We start from the raw sequence: 24,223 nt of genomic DNA on the forward strand, positions 1-24,223 counted from the left end.
TGTCACAGTCACCGTCAGACATGAGGGCTATGTTAGTCATTTTTGCTTAAATGTTTCTGTTGCCAAAAACAAACAAAAAAAAAAGAGAGTTCAATCGGGTGAGCCAAGGGCAAATGACCGTAGTGAAAACCAAAAAGCAACAAGAACACAAAAAAAATTGTGTAAAAGATGTCTTGTTGGGACCACCCACACGACAGATCAAAATAATGAGCGCTATTTCAGAGCACTTTATATGTCCCACGACTATCTAATTTCTAAAGTTAAGAAAGCTATCATCCTACAAACATGTAAAACAGTGGTTCTTGAACTTTTCAGTCTCAGAACCCCTTTACACTCTTAATTCTATACGAGGGGTGGGGAACCTACGGTCTTGAGGTCCTAGAGGGCCACATGTGGCCTCGAGGCCACAGATTCCCTACCTCTGTTCGACAAACCTCGCCCCCCAAGAGCTTTTGTTTACATGAGTTTATATTTACGAGACTATGGATATGTATGCATATGTATGTATTTATGCATATGTATGCATGTACACATGGGAGATGTCTGTATATGGACATATATTGTATATATGTATATATATATGTGTAAGGAACATCTATATATTCTTATACATATATATATATCCATATATAAGTACATATAGAGATTTCTTACATACGTCACACACATTTCTATATACATGTATGTACACACTACACATACATGGGTGCATTGTGTGCATGCATGTATTTGTATGTATATGTGTATACTCATTCATACGTGTGATCTTACATAAGCTGATGTAGATATCTAATCATACACACATACATGTATATATGTGTGCATGTAAGTGTGTGTATATATACATCTGTGTATATATTTTGAAAATCTTTTCAGACAGTCCTGGTTCCATATTTCTAACCACCTAAATGTCCCATCAATCTCATATACTACATATAGAAAACTAAACATCATTTCTCCTCCAGACTTTCCCCTGGCTTCTTCTGTTATTGAATACAACCATCAGGTCCAAATTCCTTATGCTTTTACCATTTCCCTCTTCCTCATCACCCACATGCAACCTTGTATCCCTGGCACTTAACACTGTGCCTGGCATATGTTGTTCAGTCATTTTTCAGCTGTGTCCCCATTTGGGGTTTTCTTGGCAAAAATAATGGTGTGGTCTGCCATTTCCTTCTCCAGTTCATTTTACAGTTGAGGAACTGAGGCAAACAGAGTGAAGTGACTTGCCCAGGGTCACAGAGCTAGGCAGTGTCTGAGGCCATGTTTGAACTCAGGTCCTCCTGACTCCAGGGCTGGTACTCTATCACTGTACCACCTAGCTGCCCCACCTGGCATATAGTAGGCACTATATATCTTTAACAAGATGTGCTTGTTAAAATTTGGATTTTACCTCAATAATAGCCCTGCAATGTACCTTTCCCTTTCCACTTCCATTGCCACCATCCTAGTTCAATTTCATCTTTCCTAGATTACTGTAATAACTGCCTAAGTGGTCTCCCTGCATCCTCCCCTCTCCAATCCATCCTTCACAGTGTAAATCAAAGTAACCTTCCTAATGCACAAGTCTATTCACATTGCTTCCTTATACCAAAACCTTTAGTGGTCTTTGATTTCCTGCCAGAAAAAATACAAGCTCCTTATCTTGGTATTTAAAGGACATCATCAATCTGGTTCCAAACCCCTTTCCAGGCTTATTTCATGGAATTTCTTTTCACACAGCCTCTATTCCAATCAGACTGGACCACCTGTAGTTCCCAAGTCTCATCCTGTTTCCTCCACATTTGTACAGTGCTGTTCTCCATGCATAGTCCATATTCTTTGAGCATCTCTGCCCACAGAAACTCTTCTCTTCTTTCAAGACCTAGTAACCCAAGTGATACCTTCTCCATGAAGCCTTCTCTGATTCCCCCGCATAGATGGGGTCCTGCTCTCCAATCTTTTATGTCATTGCTTGACCTCTCTCTTTCTACTTTGTATCACAGTTACTTGTATGTGTCTCATGCACTCTAGTCTGTTGTTAGTTCCTGGGAGTGACTGTGTCATTTTTTAACTTTATATCCCCCAGGCCATAGATCAATGTCTTGAATAGAGAAGGTATTTGATAAATGTTTGCAAAGTCAAATGGAACAGAAATGAATCAGCGAATGAAGAGTTAAAATATGTTTTCTCTCTAAGAATAAACATGGCCTCAGACACTTCCTAGCTCTGTGACCCTGGGCAAGTCACTTCACTCTGTTTGCCTCAGTTCATCATCTGTAAAATGAGCTGGAGAAGGAAATGGCATTATTTTTGCCAAGAAAACCCCAAATGGGGTCATGGAGAGTTGGACACAACTGAAAAATGACTGAAGAACATATGCCAGGCACAGTGTTAAGGGCCAGGGATGCAAGGTTGCATGTGAGTGATGAAGAAGAGGGAGTATACAGGTCTTATCATTTCGTATGCATGTACCCTCCTGCCATTCCCCCCAACACACAAATGCCCACACTCTCAACTCCAAAAGCCTCTTTAATTTAAGTTTACCTGGGATGCCAACATAACAATGAAATGGGTGACATATTTATTCCAAGCCTTTTCATTAAGATAAAGTCTTCTGGTCAGTATGAGGTTGTTTTTTTTAATGACCTATAAGAAAGTTATATGATTATCAGGATTTGGACTGAACAAAGACAAACCGTACCAAACAAAATGTGAATGTTGATCTTTTTTTAAAACTTCTTTTATTTCAGTAAGCACTGGTCACAACTATCCTATCAGGCTGACACTGGCTCCCCAGGAAACAGATACATGCTTGGATACTGCCTGTGGTAGATAATTACTTTTAGTAAAAAACAGCTAAACAGTACTTAGTACCAAGGATATATGCTTAATAAAACATAAAACATGTACCAAGCAGCTGTTCCCTACTCTCTTAAACACTGGATGCTTTCCCTAGACAAAGCTGGACCCATGAGGTCTATAACATGCACACTCAGAGGTTATTTTGTTCTCCACAGCAGTGTGCCATAGAAGAGGAGGAAAGAAAGTAGAACAATATAGCTCCCAAAAGAAGTTCAACTCAGTCTTCCAGTAGGACTGGTCATTAGAAGCAGAAGCATCGACTCTGGAAGAACCCAGAACCTGGTGGCACAGAAGTACAGAACTTTTCTGCAGACTGGAACCCAGAAGGGTCACTGTTTTACCGTCTTGGATGTATTGACCTGGCAAGAACCTCTGACCTTATCTCTAGCACAGCTAACCCAGTCTAGAGTAGAGTGAGTAGATATGGCTAGCTGTGCCAAGGAAAAGTCTGCCACTAGCTAGCATCCCTAGCCACTCTTACCCACAACCCAAGTCTCTCCTTCAGCAGGGCCTTAATATGTCCTCTCTTGCTCCCCAGCTAATAAGTATGTGAGGCCACATCTGGACTCAGGTCTTCCAGACTCCATACCCATTTTTCTATCCATTGGGCCCCCACTTGCCCCATAAATAATTTTTTTAAATGCTAAGTAAGTAACAAGACCTGGAAACATGCCATTAGAGACATAATAATTGTCTCTGAACTTGAATCCATATTTCAATGTTTGAGTCTAGAGTGATGATATTGGAAATGATAGCCTATTGTTAAGACTCACAGACATTCACAGATACTGTTAATATTCCATAGGTGGGAATAAAGTTAAACAGTTTTGGAAAATGGGAAATTGGGGCAGCTAGGTGGCACAGTGGCTAGAGCACCGGCCCTGGATTCAGAAAGACCTGAGTTCAAATCCGGCCTCAGACACCAAAACACTCACTAGCTGGGTGTTCTTGGGCAAGTCACTTAACCCCACTGCCTAGCCAAAAAGAAAAAAAAGAAAAATGGGAAATTATGGGACTTTGCTAATGAAACTGTCAATATGACTACAAGGCAGCCATTAAGTTAGAATAGAAACCAATAAACACAAAATGAAAAGGATAACAGTGCCCAATAGAGTAGCACAGTTATCTGAGTTATCAGAGTTAATTCCTTGAAGAGACACGAGCCCTTCTCTCCCTATGCCCTGGCACCCCTCACCCCTGATTTAGGTTAGCTAAATTGGCAGTTTGGAGCTCTTATCAACTCCCATCTCTATTTACTGATGGACAACAGAAAATGTTCTCTGAGTCATATTCCAAAAAAATCTGGTGGATGTAAGGAGAAAAGTATTCCTAACTGGAAGCTGTGCTGTAATAGCTAAGTAATAAAAACAACAATAACCGGCATTTAAATAATGCTTTAAGATTTGCATTATGTCATTTGAGCCTCAAATAGCCCTGTGAGGTAGGCTTTCCAGATGTTATTATCCCAATTTTACAGGTGAGGAAACTGAGGCCTATAGCGGTTAAGTGGCCTGGCCACGGTCACATAGTAAATTTACATGTGGTACATCTTCCGAACTCTAAGTCTCCACTTATTCTCTATCCAGAAGAGTAAATGAATAGATGTCTTCAGTTTTCATGGTGTATAGCTTTATTGACCAATTATCAATCAATCAACGAGTATTTATTAAGCACCTACTATGTGCTGAGCAATGTGATATGTGCTGGGGATACAAATACAATGAATGAACCAATTCCTCCTTACAAGGAACTTATATTTTAATAGGGAAGCCAACAAATAGATGATAGATAGATAGATAGATAGATAGATAGATAGATAGATAGATACACATACATATATATATACATACATATATAATATACATATATACATATATATATATACACACACACACATATATAAGTCTAATAAAAATAAAGATTGTAACAAAGTCGTTAAATGCAAGACAGCTTGAGAACAAGAGTACTAGCAGTTAAGAGGATCAGGAAAAGCTAAAATACATTTCTCTAGCCCTGAGTTTTTCTATTAGTGTTATTTACAACTATAAAATGAATCTAGAAGAAAAAAAAGGTGGGAGGAGGGGCTCAGAGCTATGTCTAGCTCTCTCTACCTTTAGGGCCAAGTCATAGGTGGCTGTGCTCCAGATGTCTCTTTCAGAAGTTAACTGCTTAAGGTCAGCTTCCATCCTTACTCTTTGTGATGTATATAAGTCATGATATTGTTCCACAATTCTAAATTTAAGACAAGGAAAAAACTGGTTTGGTTGTGCTCTAAAATCATTAATTTCTTCTTAAAATAGGAAATTCACCTCAAATGGATCTTAAGATAATTGTGGCTCAATCTTTGAAGATATAGGTAATAGGCACATCTCACACTGAGTAAAACAGAAGAGATAATAGTAAACATTCTCCCAAATCTCTCAGGAAAAGGAAGTTAATGAAAATCTAAAGTCCAAGATTTTTTTTTCCTTTCTCCAGATAGCTTTCATGTTATTTTTCTTCTTTCATTTACTAGAATTTGTACAACATGATATTCCAGCCACAGCTGCATATATAAAGTACTTTGCAAACCTTAAAGTATCATGTAAATGCTAGTAGCTACTATTATTATGTACTCAATCAATCATTAAACATTTATTAAATAACTGCTATGTGCCAGGCACTGTGTTAAATGCTGGGGATACAAAAAAAGAGGCAAAAGATAGTCCCTGCCCTCAGGGAGCTTACAATCTAATCTAATTAATTATAATGCAGAATCCATTTAAAATTCAGAATGTAGTATGATAAATTATTATGAAAAGTGAATGCATCAAGGATACTGATTTTGTTCAAATGCAATAAATGTCTCCACTAATTTCTGGCTACTTCTCCTATACCCAAAAAAAAAAAAAGCAGATCATATCAATTTTCCAGTCCTGACACAAAAAGAAAGAAGATAAACTGCAGCCCAATACACTGGTTAAAAAATAGAATGTCATATCCTTTTATTTAAGTGGTTTAAATCTAGTTAAAGATAGACATTATAGATGGAAAATGATCACTTCTTGTTGCTAGGTTTCTTTAAGTGTGGCAAATGAAGTGATAATTTCAATTTTCTTGCTGGTCAGCTAATATTAGCCACTGTACAAAATCACTGATAAAATTAATGAAATTATCATTCTATTTCTCCTTCCCTCCCCCCTTTTACAGGAACAGCTGGGTAGCACAGTGCATAGAGTGCTGGGCCTGCAGTCAGGAATATTAGTCTTTCTGGGTTCAAATCTGGCCTCAGACACTTACTGGCTGTGTGACCCTGAGCAAGTCACTTAACCCTGTTTGCCTCAGTTTCCTCATCTGTAAAATGATCTGGTGAAGGCAATAACAAACCATTTTGATATCTTTGCCAAGAAATGGGATCACAAAGAGTCGTACACAACTGAAAAACACCCTTCGTTCACAGCCAAATTCCTAGAAAAATGTGGTACATTGGTTGCCTCCACTCTCTCATCTCCCACTCCTCAGCCCTTTGCAGTCTGGCTTCTAGCTTCAAACTCAACCAGAAGTGTTGTCTTTTGCAAAGTCACCAACAATCTCTTTGCTGCTATAGCCAACAGAATGTTCTCAGTCCTCACCCCCTTGACCTCTCAGAAGGTCTCACATTAATGACTACTCTTTCCTTCTGATAATGTTCTCTCCCAGATCTCCTGCTTGTCTGACTCATCCTCTGCAGTCTCCTTTGAAGGTTCTTCATCCGTGATCCCTGATGTGTGGAGTGTGCCCTAGATGCCCCACCTGGGACTTCTTCCTTTCTCTCTCTCCCTTCTCTTTCATGATGACCTCATCAGTTCCCATAGGTTCAACAAGCATCTTGATGCAAATGACTCAGATATAGCTACATATCCAGTTCTTTTTCTCTCCAGCAAGCCTACTAAACATCTCCACCTGGACATCCCATAGGTATCTCAAACCGAACATATCCATATGAAACTCACTATATTTCTGCCTAAAATCTATGCTTCTTTCTAACGCTCCTATTTGTGTTGGGGACACTACTGTTTTTTCAGTCACCAGGTTCACAAGCTAGGAACCATTCTGTAGTCATGATCATTCTCACTTACTGCCCCACACCACATCAAACCAGCTGCCGATCTCATCAATTCTATCTCCAAAATTTCCATAACCAGAAAACAATGGTGCTTTTGTGTTTTATTATCTGTTTGTTTAACTGGGGGGGAAGGTCCATCAAGAGAAAAAGAAACAGAAGACACCTGAGAAGAATAAGGTATATTAACTGATTGATAGATTCCTCTACATTCTTCCAGAAATTACTTAAAAAGGGATAGCTTGCAATAGAGCTATAAGGTAGGGGAAACAAGTCAGAATGGTGGCCAGGGACCACTAAGAGTGCAGTTCACAAAGTTTCTGAAGGGTCCCTTAGGGAGGAAGCATTCTGTCTGTTTTGGTGCAATCACTTAGGGGGCAAGAACCCAGGACCTTCTCCTTCACAAATGTGAATAAAACCAAGGACTTAACCCTCTCCCCTACTGATCGCTCTTCTAAAGCCTCTTTCTAGTTTGAGAGTCCATTTATGAAAGGCAAAGGTTTAGAAATTAATTAATTAGAAATTAAAAATTAATCATAAATTTCAAAATACAAGTTCCCAAGCAACAAAGGATGTCATGATTTGCCTTTTGACAGTCTGAGGGAAAGATCTCTCATGCCCAGGGAGAATTTCAGAGATGACCTATAGGTAAGTCGTTCACAAGATCACATAGGTGAGACAAGAACAACCCAAGGGAAATCGGTAGGTAAGAAGGGGAGGCAAAAATCAGGGCAGCTTCGGCACAGTTCTGATAAGGAGTTGTTCTCACAACTCTTGTATGTCCTCCTCCTGCTCTGGAGGGGAAGGGGAAGTGGAAGGGAGAGAGGAGAAGGATTAATAATTGATGAACACCTACTGTGTGCCAGGCACAGTGCTAAGCCTTTCATAAATATTATCTCATTTAAAGGACTCCTGTCCAACTGGCCAATGTCATAAGGCCTACCTCCACCTTGGAAGAGTAGCTGTATGTGCCCAAGACTTGTCTAAAGACAGTAGCTGCAACCAACGAGCAAAATATGCCAGCGAGACAAAGACAGCTATTCCCTTTCTTTCCATCTTATGGAGAGCATGATTAACTTAGAGTAAGTGCTTTGCCTCTTTTTTTACTTCTTTGTCTTGACTCTTAGAATTTCAGCTTTGCCATACCACGCTACAGTTCCTGATAATATAAATGCTAAAAATTACTAAATGATGTACAAAGTCATGATGATAGTAAAGGAGAGTGGATTCAAGTAAAATACTGAAACAGAATGGATATACAGCATTCAAGGCACAAGTAACAGAATGATTAACACAAAAACAATCCGAACTCTTTCCCCAGAGAAATAAGAACTCATTATCCTGCTCTCATTTCAAAACAAAAATCATACATCAAGTTCCTACAAAAGGCACACATAGTCATCTTAGGACTCAAAAAACTAACATTGCATTGCTTTGAAAACAGCCTCTCCCCTCTCCATCTAATTTAGTTAAAATTTAAGAAACTCACCTGGCATTCTTCTCTGCATTACTGAGAGCCACCATCAACTCCTCATGGATCTTCTCTGTTTTTTTCCTCAATTTTAAATCATATTCTCGAACTAGAAATAGCTCTCTAAAATCAAAGGAGAAATTTTGTTTCCTTTAATGTCTCAGAAAAAGTTTCTGTGGAGGATTTTAGTTTTATCTTAAAATGGAAACATCCACACGGAAATCCACTTGCGTGGGGCCAAAATCACTTTTGAGCCTGAGTGTAGATTTAGAGCCAGAAGGGACTTGAGAGGTCAAATGGCAATGATGGGGGCAGCTAGATGGCACAGTGGATAGAGTGTCAGGCCTGGAGTCATGACATCTGCCTGAGTTCAAGTCCAGCCTCAGACACTTACTAGCTGTGTGACTCTGGGCAAATCACTTTACCCTGCTTGCCTCAGTTTCCTCATCTGTAAAATGAGTTGAAGAAGAAAACAGCAAACCACTCCAGTATCTTTACCAAGAAAACCCCAAATGGGATCATAGAGTCAGATACAACTGAAACAACTAAACAAAAACAAAATGCAATGAAGAATTAGAGTCTGTTGGTTGTGTGAAAATATGGTGTTTTTATTTTCAGGTATGGAAAAAGAGCTTAATCAGGTTTGTTCACACAAAAGCAGACTTCGATAAATCTAATGCCAGTGATTGTCAGTAAGAATACTATTATTTAACACGCTATTCTCAGGAATGGTCAATTATATTACGTGTAGCAATGTTTCAGTTCTGAACTCATGGTTTATGTCTCTAATGAACTGGCTTCATTTCCCCTTTTATTTTCCCAGTTTTTGAAAAGAATATATAGAATGTTTCATAAAATTTTTGTTGTTCTTAACTCTTTATCATTCCAATTATAGTAGTGAACACACTTGATTTCATTTTCAGCAGTTTCAGGAGAAAGTCTCCTGTGACTATGGACCAATCACTTCAGCCCTCAGTTTTCCGGGCTGTAAATTGAGAATGTTAATAATACCTGCACTCCCTACCTGGGGTTAAAGTCTCAGCTCTGTTACTTCCTACTTGTGACCTTAGAAAGGACATGACCTCTCTGAGCATTAGTTTTTTCAGCTATAAGATAAGGAATTTGGAATAGATTGTCTCTAAGGACCCTCCCAGCTCCAAAAAGTATGATTATTTTGCTTTGGAATTTAGCTACATGTTCAGAAATGCAGAGGGTTAGACCCTAGAGGACTACTAATTACTTGTGCCAAAGAATTAAAATTTTGAAACTGCTAAAAAATCTTTGGTAGACCACATCCCAGGATGAGGAAGGCCACATTCGATCTACAGCATACCTGGACCTGAAAACATCCTCTCGGTTAACATCCGTCACCACCGTCATCAGTGAAATGTGTAAAATTTGCAATTAAAAAGCCCTACAGTACATCGCCTCAACAGCTCCATGACATAGGTAGTACAGTGAGCTGAAGGCCCACCTTCCCAAACCAAATCTTGGTGACCATATATTGTAATGAAAAGAGCACCGGGTTTAAGAGGAAGGGGGCTCAGATACCAGCCATGTTGCTTACCATCTACATGATCTTGGGCAAGTCACAGAATTAGAGATTTCTTGTTGTTTGTCTTTTATTTTTGAAGAGGACCGATGACACCGTGCCAAATGACTGAAGCAAGGCAGAGTTGCAGAGTCATCAGCTTCACTCTCTCTTCCTGAGTCATCAAACTCCAATGGCAAGAAGAAAGTCAAAATGACTGGCAATGGCCTAGGATGCAGTAGATAACCTTGACATCTTTGATGCTTGACCAAACTCTAAGCACTCCACAGCACCGGCTTCAGCCACCTTCACGGCCAATGGAACAAACTGCTCTCATCCACCCATTCCACCAGCCAGAAGTCTTCACATGTTTGGGGTAGACATCCCTCTAACGGTTTGGGGTATATGTAGTACTCAAGGAAGACTAGCACTTTTCATGGCTGCTCATCCGCCTTTGGTGTCCACCTGTCACCAACTCTCACCTGTAGCTCCAAGAAGCTATAGCATGTGCAGTGGCCACACCCTGGTAAACCTATCTAGACAGATGGGCTATACCAGGCCACAGTGGCAGCACATATAATAAAGAAGAACTCTGGAAGAGAGATGTTGAGCGTGAAGGATGCTGAGCACAGATGGTGAGCAAAGCTGGCCTCCACAGGGCAGCTGGGATCTGTGGACAGTTGGGCATCCGTCAGCCATGACCACAGTGTGGAAAGAGTCCAATTGTTGGCAAATTGTTCTCTCGCCAAGGATTCAAGCAGCTAGTGACGGGCGGTCTTCACCCTCCCCCAGCCTTTCCATTTCAAAGGATAGATATTTAAATACAAAGTTGTTTTGAATAGTTGTTTACTTCCTTTGTAAGTCAGTAAGACAGCCAGCTCATTTGAATTAAAGAAACAATCCTAATCGCTTTTGAGTTGTGTGTTTCCTTGTTGGTGAAAAAGGGGTCACAATCAAGAGGCACAATGTTAATGTGGGTACAAAGAAACAGAAAGGTACAGTGTTTGACCCTGTGCCAAAACCATCAGCCTCACTCTGGCTAGGAGGAGGTCAATCAAACTGAGAAAAAGCATTATCATTTTGATTTATCATTTTTTATAAACCTCCCAGTGACAGAACTAATGTTGAATCAGGGTGTTTTATCTCCCCTTTGGCTAAAAGGAAGCATCGGGAGGGAGTGGAGGCAAAGGGACAAAGAGGGGCTGTCAATGCTTATTTCCTCATTTACTCCTACCTCTACCTGTCCCCCATTCAGGCACAGACAAAGCTCTCTGCTATGGTAAAAATCAAGGGCACTGAGTGACTGAGGAATAGGAATACTTCAATTAATTTAAAATAAGACATGGGAAACAGACAATAGAGCTCCCATCAAAACCAACTATAATAATTTCATCTGTAACTTAAATTTAAAATAATTGCCGCAGCAAGACGACCAAAGGAGCCCCCAAAATGCCATGATCAGCCAAAGCATGACAATTTCCTTCTTTTGGATTTGTTTTACAGTGTCTTGATTTCTCATAAAGTCACTAGCTTCCAATTGCTCTATTCTAATTTTTAAAGAAGTATTTTCTTCAGTAATCTTTTGGACTTCCTTTTGCATTTGGCCAGTTTTTCTTTTTAGAGCATTTTTCTCCTCATTGGCTTTTTGGACCTCTTTTGCCATTTGGGTTAGGCTATTTTTTAAGGTGTTATTTTCTTCAATTTTTTGGGGGGTCTCCTTTAGCAAGCTGTTGACTTGTTTTTCGTGACTTTCTTGCATCACTCTCATTTCTCTTCCCAGTCTTTCCTCTACTTCCCTTACTTGCTTCTCAAAATCCCTTTTGAGCTCTTCCAAGTCCTGGGACTGATTCATATTTTTCTTGGAGGCTTTGGATGTAGGAGCTTTGACTTCGTTGTCTTCTTCGGGTTGTATATTTTGATCTTCTTTGTCACCAAAGTAAGATAATATAGTCTGACTCTTTTTGCGCTGCTTGCTCATGATCCCAGCCAATTACTTGAGTTTTCAAATCTTTGTTAAAGTACGAATCTGCTTCCAATGTGGAGAATGTACTGTCCCAAGCTTCGAAGGTTTATATAGCTGTTTTCAGAGATACTTGTAGGGACCTGTAAATTTTCAGTTCTTCCAAGGTGGTATGATAAGGGGCAAGGTGTTTACTTCTTTCCTGGCCTGTGACCACAAGTACTGCTTTCTGTCCTGTAACTGTGTGAGGAGGGGCTCCTCTCCATAGGCACTACAAGCTCCACCACGTCAGTGTTCCTCCTCACCCCAGCACCACCGCTCAGAACTGTGACCCAGATCCATACCTGGGCAAAGCAAGAGATTCCTGCAATCCCTCTCTGATCAGCCAATGGATTCCCCCTCAGTCTATGGGTCCAAAGGTTGGGAAGCAGCTGCCCCCCCTCCAGGGCCACGCTTTTGGGGAATGGATCTGAGACCCCTGACTTCCTTTCTCAGCACCGCCAGAAACAGACTTTTCCCACTGACCTCCTAAGTTGTCTTTCACATTCATGGATTGAAGAGTCTGTAAACCTCCACAGCTGCCCGTGATTCAGTCCTCTGAGGCCTGCTCTAAGTTCGCTGGGGCCTGCGCGCCCACGCTGCGCTGTGCTCCACTCCCAGCCCAGCGCAATACACCTTTCTGATCAATCATCCAGGTTGTCTTGGGCTGGAAATTTGTTTCACTCTGTCTTTTTGTGGGTTCTGCTGCTTCAGAATTTGTTTAGAGCCATTTTTTAATGAGTATTTGGAGGGGTCTGGGGGAGAGCTCAAGCAAGTCACTGCTTTCGCTCTGCCATCCTGGCTCCGCCTCTAAAGCATGACAATTTCCAAATGAGAGAAAGAGCTGCCAAAGAGAATGCCAAGGTAGAATACCTAAACTTAGCTTCATGCAGCCTTTTTAAATTTATGATTCTCTTTTTTTTTTTTAAGACAATTGGGGTTAAGTGAACTGCCCAGGGTCACACAGTTGGTGTCAAGTGTTCAGTCTGAGGCCATATTTGACCTCAGGTCCTCCTGACTTCAGGGCCGGTGCTCTATCCACTGCGCCATCTAGCTGCCCCCAAAAGCAAGTCTCTGTCTTTTTTCTTTCTTTCTTTCTTTTTTTTTTTTAAGGCAATTGGGGTTAAGTGATTTGCCCAAGGTCACACAGCTAGTAAGTGTCAGGTGTTTGGTCTGAGGCTGGATTTGAACTCAGGGCTTCCTGACTTCAGGGCCGGTGCTCTATCCACTGCGCCACCTAGCTGCCCCCCTTTCATGCCACCTTTTGTCCACATACTCTCATTTATACCCACCTTACAAAGTGTTTTAAGGAAAAGATATTGTGAAATCAAAAGATCTATAGAAATGTGATATTACTGTTTCCACAATTCCATTCTGTATTTTAAGTGGCCATAAGTAAGAATGGAAGAGACCTCAGGTCTTTGATGGTTCTCCTTTTCCTGAATGTTTTCATTTCTCTCCAAAAACAGGTTTTTTCAAAGACAATTGAATGGAATGCTGAAATAGTGAAGCCCCTTCAGTGTAGCTGACCCATCCCTCCATTTCTCAGAAGCTGCCTCGCTGAGAAAGCAGAGTGTCAGGAGTAGATCAGATGGCAGAGCTACATCCTGTTCCCCCGGATTCTATCCGTCCTCAGGCCCCCTCCCTCGTTGTTGAAGCAAACCATTCCCTGTTTCGCACCCTTTTTGTCCTCGGTGCTGCAGAGAAGTTTCCACGCTTAGACTGTGAGCTCCAAAGCCCAGCCGATGGGAAGAAGAGCCAATGGGTGGGCAGGGGGATTGTGGATAGGACCTATATAATCTGCTGAGCTGAACACACTCCTGCTCTCTTCGGTGGGTGCCATCCTGTGGGTGCTGTGCGGGAGCCCTTTCTCCAGAAAGCCAATAAACAAACTATTCTTTTTGCTAATATCTCTCAGTCTCTGATTTATTAGTAAAGGTCTTTGTAACCCACACACAATTAAAGTTCATACCTGCTCAGCTCCTCAACAACCTTCCTGAAGTTAAACAATTCTTCTATGATGCGCTTGTCCATTATGCGTTGGGCCACCATGTCTTTGTAAAAATCAATCATCTGCCGAGCTATTCTGTCAAGCAAATTCACATATCTCTGTCTGTAAGAGGGGGAAAAAAGGAGGTGGAGAGGAGACTAGAGTGAATAAGAGATAGTTTAAGGAATATATGCAAGAGAAAAGTAACATAATTGAGGTAGAGAATAAACATTCCCACATACATGTATATATTCCAAATATGTTTATGAGTGCCTGTTGTCTTTCCCAGTACAATGTAAGCTTCCCAAGGGCAGGGCTGTTTCATTTTTGTCTTTGTATTCTCAAAGAAAAAACAAGAAGCATTGTATGGACTGAAATCAATGTCAGGACAGGAATGATAAGAAGCTCTTAAGAATAAAATTCTTAAAGAAGTAAATAGAAATAATTACAATAAAGGGTCCAGATGTGCAAAAACATTTACAAAAGTTTTTGGCATAGTAAATAATTGGAAACTAAGAGGGTGCCCATCAATTGAGGAATAGCTGAACAAATCATGGTCACCATCACCTACAAGTATTCTATTTCCATGATCCAGAACACTGGAATTCTCCTGACCTTAGCCTTTCATCTTTCTCCCCTCATGCCTCACTACTCCTAAATATATTTTCATTCTAATTGTATCATCCTGTCTCTCTACCCTTCCATGTTTTCCCAGTCTATCACCTCAGTTCTGGCCTTGGTTTCCTGTGTCTACTTTGATGCCTTGGCTAACAAGTTCAACTTTATACAATCCTCTGTCTTCAAATCCTTTGCCACCTTATCCCATCACTCCTCATCCTTTTCCAAATCCCAATCTTGGCTTACTCTCACCATTCACCTATTTCACTCTTAACTGTGTTTTGCTGGCACTGACCCCTCCTCCTTTTGCTACTGAGTTTTGAGATACTTTCAAATCCATCATGAATTCTAAGGAGTTTAACTGGCTGTGGTAGAAGATGCACTATAGATGTACGCTACAGACGTAGAAGATGTACTATATAGTAATATATTACTCCCATCCACTGACTTTAATAGAGAGGATTTCCAATGTGATTGACCATAAACTACTTGCTATCAAGGATGCTCTGGAGCTACTTGGAAGGGTCTTAGCACCAAGATGTAGGTTAACTGTAGGTGATTTCAAGGGTCCTCAGCTCTTACTGAAACATTCTGCCTGGTGAACTAATGCACTCAGGTGAAGTTCAGAACTCGAGAAGGAAGAAGCCTAGATCAAACCATTATTTGCTTTCAAGGTATATGCAACAAGGAAGTCTTGGCTGTGGTTCTTCTGGGGTCTGGGCCTGGGCGTAGGACTTCTGTACTATAGAAAGGAGATATCTGTCACTTCTCGGAGGGGTGAGAACCAAAAATTCAATGCACTGGCATTACTGGTAGTCTGAGTGAGCACAGAATGCTCAGTGCCATGTAAAGGGTAGAGGTATAGTGCCAATGCACAACAAAAGCCCTGATAGGATCCATGAGACTTCTTCCACTGTGACTGGTTATATCCCCTTAACTATGGTAGCAGCTAGGATTTGATTTTGTCAGTCAATAAGCATTTATTAAGTATTTTTTATGCGCCAAGACAAACATCTGCATGGCAGTGTATTGTTTCCCCTAGCATGGGGAACGTGATCATGTATCCCCAGCTGGCATCTACCTAACATCATGGAATTCCCATACAGATTAACTTAGAGAGAGAGCCAGAGTTACTGGCCAAGTTCTGGAGAAGTCTTCAGAAGACACTAGGGATTCAGCAATAGCTTACAACAACCTATCACCCATTGACCAATGGACATGTAGAGTACAACCTAGCTCCTATGGTGCTGTGCCACAAACTTATTATAGGAGAATCAGTTCTTGCTAATGATGGAATGTGCCAAGATAACACGATGCCTTGGTTAACAAGGAATTTAACAATTTAATTTAATTTAACAAAGAATACTTGGAATGTCACCATTCCAGGTAGCCTATGGATTCTCCCCATATTTGTTCCTGGCAGGCATACCTTTGATTCAGCCAATGACAGTTTTAATGATCTGAAAATAAACCCTGCAAAGGAGAATCAAGACCATTCAGGGGCAGCTAAGTGGCACAGGATAGGATAGAGCACTGGCCCTGGATTCAGAAGGAGCTGAGTTCAAATCCGGCCTCAGACACATAACACTTATTAGCTGTGTGGCCTTGGGCAAGTCACTTAACCCCATTGCCTGGCCAAAAAAAAAAAAAAGAAAAAAGAAAAAGAAAAAGACCATTCAACAAGCACTATGGCGGACATAGGAACAGGAAAACAATTGGGAAAGCAATGGAGAACAAAGACTTGATTGCGGGTAGCCAGATACCAGGTCTAGGTAGTTTTCCTCTCAGAACTCTGCCTTAGGCTTTACGTTACAGCTATTCAAGGCTTTTCACCATCTTTTCAGAAATAGGACCAGATGAGCTATGAACCATTGAGCAGGGACACTTGCCCAGTCTTTCACATTTCATATCTCAAACCAGTTATGTTCCCCTAAATTCCCATGGTAAAGTAACAGTAAGCACAAACCACTCTTATGTTAATGGTATAAGGAGTTAAGTGGGAGGCTTGAGAAATTGTAAATTGCCAACAGAAGTATGGAGTGGTGATCATTTGAACTTTCATCAGAGGTACACAGGGAGATCTGACACTGCCCTCCCACCCCCACAACACACTCACACACACACACACACACACACACTCCACCACCACCACCACCACCACCACCACCAATGCTTTATCCACTGTGCCACTAGCTTCTAGCAAGTCAGTAACATGGCTAGTGGAATTTGACAACTAGTCTGTGTTGTAATGGCTTGCAGGGAGATGTAAGAGGAGGGACAGGAAGACCTGCTGCCAGCTGATCATTGCTAAATTGATCATTGTTGTAGAGACAGTTGACAGATATGGTTGTTTGTGGACAGTGATTCAAACTTAGGTGAAGGGAGGGTGTGACTGTACTAGTTGGAATCCCTGAAAGAGTTTGTGGGTGTGGCCGTTCTTCTATGTCTCTCTCCAGGCCATCGTCCTATGGGAGGATGGTCTGTGCATTTCCACCTCCATAAGCTTTTGTGTGCTACAACCACACTTGGCATGGGTGTATGAAGATAAGGGCTTACTGAGACAGCATGGAATATACCTTTGTGACAACCCTGAGACTGCCTCATTAAATCTTGGGCATATTTGAAAGGACCATACATAAGAATCATCCATATCTTGTTTAAATAAAACCTTGAGACCAGATTACACTGACACTATTGCAAGAGACACTTCATGACCTGAGAAATTATCTGTGGGCCTTTCTCCACCCTTTAGTGTGACACTCTCCAATTAGCACATCCCAAGCTCTTATCTCAACCTGCTGATGTTGCAGGAGACATGAAACAGGGATTCTAGAAGAAAATATCAGCTGTTCACTGATGCCATAGTATTCACTCTCTTCCATGAAAAGGGGCTTTGTTGTCTGTAAGGAGCTTTACATGTATGACCACATTTGATCATGCCATGTGGGGATTAGCTGAAGGAATGAGATTCCCAGTTTAGCCTAGAGAAGAAAAAATTTGTCAGGGGAGGGGGAGGTCAGGGAAGTGGTTATTGTAGCTGCCTACAAGTATCTGGAAGGCTTCCTGCTAGAATAGGGATTGACCCCAGAAAGCGCAACTAAGGATCAAGCTGCAGAAATGAAGATTTTTTTACTTCATGTAAGGAAACACTTCCAGGAGTTAGAATCATCCCACCATGGAGTGGGCTGCCTTGGCAACCAGCAGCTTCTTAACTAGAGTTCTTTAAACAAAGACCAAATGACCATTTGTTGGGCGCGTTGTTCAGGTACAGAGATTTGTGTTCAGATATAGGTTGTATCGGATGGGCTCTCTGCCAACTCTGAAATTCAGTTTTATTCCTCAGAGGTCACCATCAGAAAGAAAAGAGAAACATGACTGCCTGTTCTTAAAACATTTTCTAAAAAACAAAGATAACCATGACATTGATTGGAAAATAAAGGACAACTGTTCAATATCCTCAAAGCCCTCACCTTATATTTGACAAGAGTTCTCCTCTGTCTGAACATTCCACACTGATTTGTCGAATGATTTCATGAAATGCCGTATTGTAAATGTTCTGCTCAGTCTTCAGCACTTCGAGAAGTCTGTGCATCTGGTAGAGGAAAAGTAAAGCATTAATGTGTCGTTAAAGTACAAAGTTTTATCTTACACCACCCCATGGAGAAAGATCGTTATGGGAGACACTGAAAACATGACATTCCTTTGGAAGATCTTTTTTCTCATGAAATAAAATAGAATCATAGGATCTTGGAGCTGAAAAGAACCTGAGGGATCATCCCCTGCAAGATACAGAAGGGTCGAATAACTTGGCCAGGGGCAGGGTAAGGACTAGGACCCAACACATTTTTGTCCTTAGTTGTGTTCTTTCCACTACACCATCCTGTTCTCAAAATAATACTCTAGTTCAGCTTCCTTCTTCTAAACAGGTAAGATGTTGTTATCTTAACTTTACAAACGAGCCAAATGAGCCCCACAAAATTTAAGTGATTTGCCCAAGGTCATAAAGCAAGTTATCAGTGGAGAAGGAAACAGAAACTAGGCCTCCTGCCTCTTGCTGCATTGTTCTTTCTTCTACACAATACAGCAAAAGACGATGTAGATACAGAAACATTTTGCAAACCCTGAAGCACAATATAATTATGCTATTGTTATTACCACCATTACTATTACTATTACTATTATTGCTATACCTTTAATTAAGGAAGCTGTATACTGGAAAAACATTCACCAAAGCACAGATTTCCAAATCTGCCCCATTTTGTAGATGGAATGAAGGAAGAAGGATTCTGTGATAGCCTTTTTCATATTTTAGCCAGTGATATCTAAAACTCATGTTATTATTATACCCTTTCTGTCTTCTCTGGGTAATATTTAGGCTTACTTTCATACTTCAACAGCTTTATTCACAGTTAGGAAAGCATTAGTCTACGACCATGACACTGTTTCCTCAAATGTATCTGAGAGCTTATTGATTTAGGTGTTTCCTCCAACGACGCCAATCACGACTCAGTCAGGCCTGCCCGTCCTGGGTGACTCCTGTCCATGTCCTCCTGTAAACTGACCATAGTGGGCCCACCTAATGAGCAAGAGGCCTTCCCTGCTTTCTCCTGCCCTCTCAAAGATACCAATGGATCACTCTGTCTGCCTGTCATCTCATGCCCTCACCAAGTGACCAGTCTATCTTCTCTTCCTATCTTAGAGGTCATCAATGACCTCTTTCCCACCTGTTCTTTGGAGTTCCTCACTGAAAGTATGCTGCAGCCAGCTCACACCGACCTTGCACCTCTCTACTGATCTCTGTGCGATACTCATCAGAGCTAGTGGTATTTCATGTCTCATTATTATATAGCACACACTGGGAAAATGTTATTGAAGAGATGGGCCCCTTGCTTTCACAGGAAGCTTAGGATCAGTAGAAGAACTCTGAAATGATCCGAAAGCGGTCCTCTGTTTCAATGGCGGACCCGACTCGTCACCCCTCTGTAGTATCCGTCTATACATATACATTGATCAGCAGGTGCTACTGGAGACTCATCTAAATGCACGTTGAAATCTGGGCCAGAGACACTTGTCGTCCACTGGTCCGCCCTATGTGGGCAGAGAGGCCAAGCTCTTTTGAAGGGTTACAGATCTCAGTCATAGATCTCTTCTAGGAGGCTCTGCAATGTGCTGGGGCTTGATCAGAACATCATCCACAAACAGGAACCCCTGGAGAAGCGCCCCATCTACCGAGAGCCTCTCTTCAAACTCGACTCTGCATTGGACGGATCGCCTGGTGTTTGTTATTAGAAGGTCAATGAACAGCGATTTTCGTTGTCATATCTTCCACGGAGATAACAGTTATAATCAGTTACTTTAATGCTTTCACATTGACAATTTACACCATATCTCCTGTTGTCAATAAAATATTTCCAAAAACCTACCACACACTCACAAGATTACCCGAAAATTTCTACAGAATAATCATACTCATACTTATAATTTAAAACATCCACACTGCACTTTAAAGTTGGCTAATTACTTCACAAACCTTCATTAGACTAGTAATATGAATATTAATATTTCTATTTTGCTGATGATAAAACTGGTATTTTGGGTATGGATTGTAACGCTGGAAGGAACTTTTGGTGCTATCTAATCCAACTCCCTAATTTTACAATTAATGAAGCTGAGATCAAAAGAGGTCAGGTGACCTGCCTGTTATCATACAGCCAGCAAGCCTCTGAGCAGGGATCTGAACCTAGGTCCTCTGGTTCCAAGAGCAGCACCTCTTCTACTATACTACTCTGCCTCTGTGATTTTTTTGGAGGCCAGATCTGTGATTTCACTGGCATAGGGAATTCCCAACCAGGAAACTTCCTGAAGATAATGCAACTTGGAACCTACTCTGAAACTTCAGGCCTTAAAAAGCTCCCTAAATCCAGGGTCACAAAGCCAGTGTGTATCAAAAACAAGACTTGAACCCAGGTCTTCCTGACTCTAGGGCCAGCTTCTATCCACTAAACCACATGGCTTCTCTCTGAATCCATTTTTATAACTAAAATTAGGCCTCAAAGAACATGACCCTTTTAGGACATTTTATTAAAAGGATAGATGCAAGGACTTTATAGCAGGGTAATCCTTGAGATTTGAAACCTCTTTAATGCATGCTGTACAATTATAGGAAATGCTTAGGGATGGAAAATATCCTCCGCCACGATGAGGTTTAGGAAGGGTTTTCTACCTGAGTTGCATTTACTGATTTGTCAGCATCTACACCAGCCTTCTCTAGCATCATATCCATTACATTCTTCAGCTGTATCACTTCAATTCTCTTATTTGGTTTCCTAGCAGATGAAGGTTGCAGAAATGGAGAATTAGTGTTATTACCAGAACTATGCTGAACCAAATCTTTGAATCCCAAAGATAATAAAATAAAATAAGGGCAGCCCACACGTCTTTGGGTAGTGGGCTTTGACAGAAATGGCATCCTTATTATTTTGGAAAGCATTTTAGAAAATCAGCTCTACTTACATTGATGGGAAAAGTAACAGCCTATTCTGACTGTCGGTTAGCAGGGTTGTATATTTGCTGCAAAAAAGGAAATTTACACATTATTCTTAAGGGCACTCAATCGCCTGCCTGTAACACAGTGCACAATCACGTACTCTCTATCCCCAGGAAGGAGCATGATCCTGTGGAAGGAGAATGGACAAGGAGATGGCCTGGGCTTAGGTCTTGGCTCCAATCCAATCCAATCCAATCCAATCCACATTAAATGACTACCATGCACTAGGCACTCTGCTAGACTGAGGATACAATGAATAAAAAGAAAACCATTTCCTGCCCTCAAGGAGTTTAAAATCTAATGAGGCTCTACCCTATACCAGCCATTTTTTCTTGGGAAGTCATTAGATCTTTGTAAATAAGGTGGATTTTTTAAATCCCTTTTAGATAATAGTTCTAGGATCCTAGATAATATATCCCACAAATTATGGCTGAAAACCATATTTGTTGCACGTGAGATACAGGGGTGACATGATGTGATATTTATTATGCATGCACTGTGCTAGGATATGACAATATTGCTAAAGTTAACTTGTGAGCTTAACATGGGCAAGATGCTTTCTTCACCTGTTGCCCTATAAAGCAGCACTGTGGCCAGTGGTGGGGAACCCATTTTGGGATTTGGGTAATGCGTTGAGGAATGCATGTACCTGCCTTGATCAGCGCCATCAAGGCTTGAGGGGAATCTGTGTTTGCCTCAACTAGCCCCCATTGAGGCTTAGGGGATGAGGAGCTGTACTGCTATTCTCCCTTGCCCCTGGGAGAAGTGTGATTAGGGAATGCTGTAGGAGTTGGAGCTCCCATTATCAGCAACCCTTTTGAGAAGACTAGACTAGATAGTGCTAGAGTGTTAGAGTGAACCTATAGGTATCCTTCTGTGTTCTCCTGCCCAACAAACAGTGTTACCTGCATATTTACCTGTGAAACAGGTAAGGTTGTGACTGTCTTCAGTCTTCCTTCCTGGGTCCTTGTTTCTGGTGTCGTAAGATTCAAATGATGCAATATATGTGAAAATGCTTTGTAAACCATAAAATATCATATTAATACAAGAGAGTGTTATTAATAATAACAGCTAGCATTATATAGCACTTTAAGGTTTGCAAAGCACTTAACATACCTTCTCTCATTTGGTCCTCACAATGCCTTGGAAATTGACAAACACGACAAGTCAGGGCTTGAGTCATTGAATTGTTGATTATTTAGATGGAAGAAAGTGATGTAGAAATGTTAACAATGCAGATTAAATATAAAAGTGTCTGTATGCTTTTTTTTTTCTTTCAGGGAGCCAGTTAAACATTTACCAGCAAACTCCTGGGTTGAAACCCCTGTCTAGGGCCATGAATGTCCTTCCACTCTCAGTCTTTGCATTATTTCTCTGATTCAAGAGAGGTAGCAATCACATAATTACCAAGGGTTCCACTCAAACTGTAAAACTCACTCATCATAATATTGTAGACCTTCAACTCCTGTGCTGGACGCAATGTGAAATTCTTCAGGGATCAGAGTATCCGTTAACTTTTTTGGCTGAAAAAGAAATGGAGATGTGAAAGGGGAAAAAACATTCTGAGAGATACCTTACCTACTACCCCACACCACAAAAGTTAGGATCTAATTTGTTTGAGTGATCTTGATTTAAGAAATGGCTTAAAACATAGTTCTATGTAAAGGCTATAAGCTTGAATAAAAATCACCCATATTGTAGAAAAACAAATTGAGGGTTGGGTATCTAGGACCAGTCAACTGAAACACGTCCTAGGTTCTTTGAAGCTTGGGTTTTATTTCTTAAATTCTGCCAATAACTGATCATGTAATTAATTCTAAAAATCCACATAAAAATCAATATCAGCAGGTTGAAAAATCTATCTCTGACAATTTTTTAAGATGATTTTTAGACAGGCAGCTGTGATCTACCTTCCAATTTATCCTGTATACATCTTTCATGTACATGGTTGTTTACATGCTGTCTTCCTGTTACACTGTGAGATCCTCAAGGAGAAAGACTGTTTATCTTTCTTTGCATCCCCGGTGATTAGCACAGTGTCTTGACACATAGCAGGAGCTTTTAACAAATGCTTTTTGACTTGACTATACTTTAGCGGTAACAGTAATTCCGCAAACAACTGTGACTACAACAACAACTTTAAAAAAAGAAGAAGAAAAAGATGTCTTTCCTATAAGACAAGCAGGGACTGGGATCATTTCTGCCATCACCATACTCATAAATATATGCTGACAATTGGATCTAGCCATCTAGGTCCAGAATGATGGACTATTTTATATTTTCAATGAATTCTAAAAGAAAAAAAATATTATGGCCAAAAAGTTACACTTACTGATGTCTGGGGGATAGACAAACCCTGGTATGGCTCTTCTTGAATGGAGGTAATCTTTTTTACCAGCTGTGGAAGCCATGAATCCTCTAGTTTTTCAGCCTTAATGTCATACAAAAAAGAAATATCCCTAAGAAAATGAAAAACATGTGTGTTCATTAATTAGTTATTCACAAAATTGTATCAGATTGGGTTAGCTAATTATAGTTTTTAAAAATCTGCCATACAGTAACAGCTGAGATTAATTACAGTTGTGACCTCCTGCTCACAGAGTTGTTATGAGGAAAGTGCTTTGTAAACTTTAGCGCTAGAGAAATGTGAGGCTGATATTATTATCAACATGGTTAACTGGCATTCAGGTAGCTGTGATATTTTTCAGCATTTAGAATTTTAAGTGTAAAGAGCCAAAACATCCAAAAAGACCTAAGAAGACCTAATACTTTGGTGCCCACAAAAAAAATCAACAAAATCTGATGCAAATATCAGATGATACAGAAGTTTTTCTGAAAATTATCTGAGGTAGAGAGGGAGGGTGTTTAATGGCCTGGAAGCTGAATATGAGTCATCAGGGCGATGCAGCAGCTTAAAAATCAAGAAAACTATGAAAAGAAAGTCAACCAACTGGAAAAAAAAAGAATCAAAAACTTAAGGAAGAAAATAAGTCCCTGAAAAGGGCAAAGGGAAGTTAATGACATTATAAGACACCAAGAAATAATAAAACAAAATGAAAAAGAATGAAAAATAGAAGAGAATATGAAACATCTCATCAGAAAAACAACTGATCTGGAGAACAGATTGAAGAGAAATAATATA

General features: G+C 40.5%; 1 protein-coding gene across 2 annotated transcripts in view; it reads right to left on the minus strand.

Moving 5' to 3' along the window:
- Window positions 1-24,223, minus strand: part of AXDND1 (axonemal dynein light chain domain containing 1) — a 116,323-nt gene that overhangs the window by 71,257 nt on the left and 20,843 nt on the right. For both annotated transcript variants that reach the window (XM_020984330.2, XM_020984327.2), the window contains exons 5-13: window positions 23,414-23,540; window positions 22,519-22,604; window positions 21,048-21,104; window positions 20,758-20,860; window positions 18,005-18,126; window positions 13,899-14,039; window positions 8,415-8,519; window positions 4,956-5,076; window positions 2,527-2,628 (exon numbers count right to left, since the gene is read on the minus strand). In XM_020984330.2, the coding sequence (XP_020839989.1) occupies window positions 2,527-2,628; window positions 4,956-5,076; window positions 8,415-8,519; window positions 13,899-14,039; window positions 18,005-18,126; window positions 20,758-20,860; window positions 21,048-21,104; window positions 22,519-22,604; window positions 23,414-23,540 (964 nt within the window). The remainder of the gene's footprint in view (window positions 1-2,526; window positions 2,629-4,955; window positions 5,077-8,414; window positions 8,520-13,898; window positions 14,040-18,004; window positions 18,127-20,757; window positions 20,861-21,047; window positions 21,105-22,518; window positions 22,605-23,413; window positions 23,541-24,223) is intronic.

Source organism: Phascolarctos cinereus, unplaced genomic scaffold (genome assembly GCF_003287225.1).
Source record: "Phascolarctos cinereus isolate Bilbo 61053 unplaced genomic scaffold, phaCin_HiC Scaffold_5;HRSCAF=322, whole genome shotgun sequence".
Taxonomy (NCBI): domain Eukaryota; kingdom Metazoa; phylum Chordata; class Mammalia; order Diprotodontia; family Phascolarctidae; genus Phascolarctos; species Phascolarctos cinereus.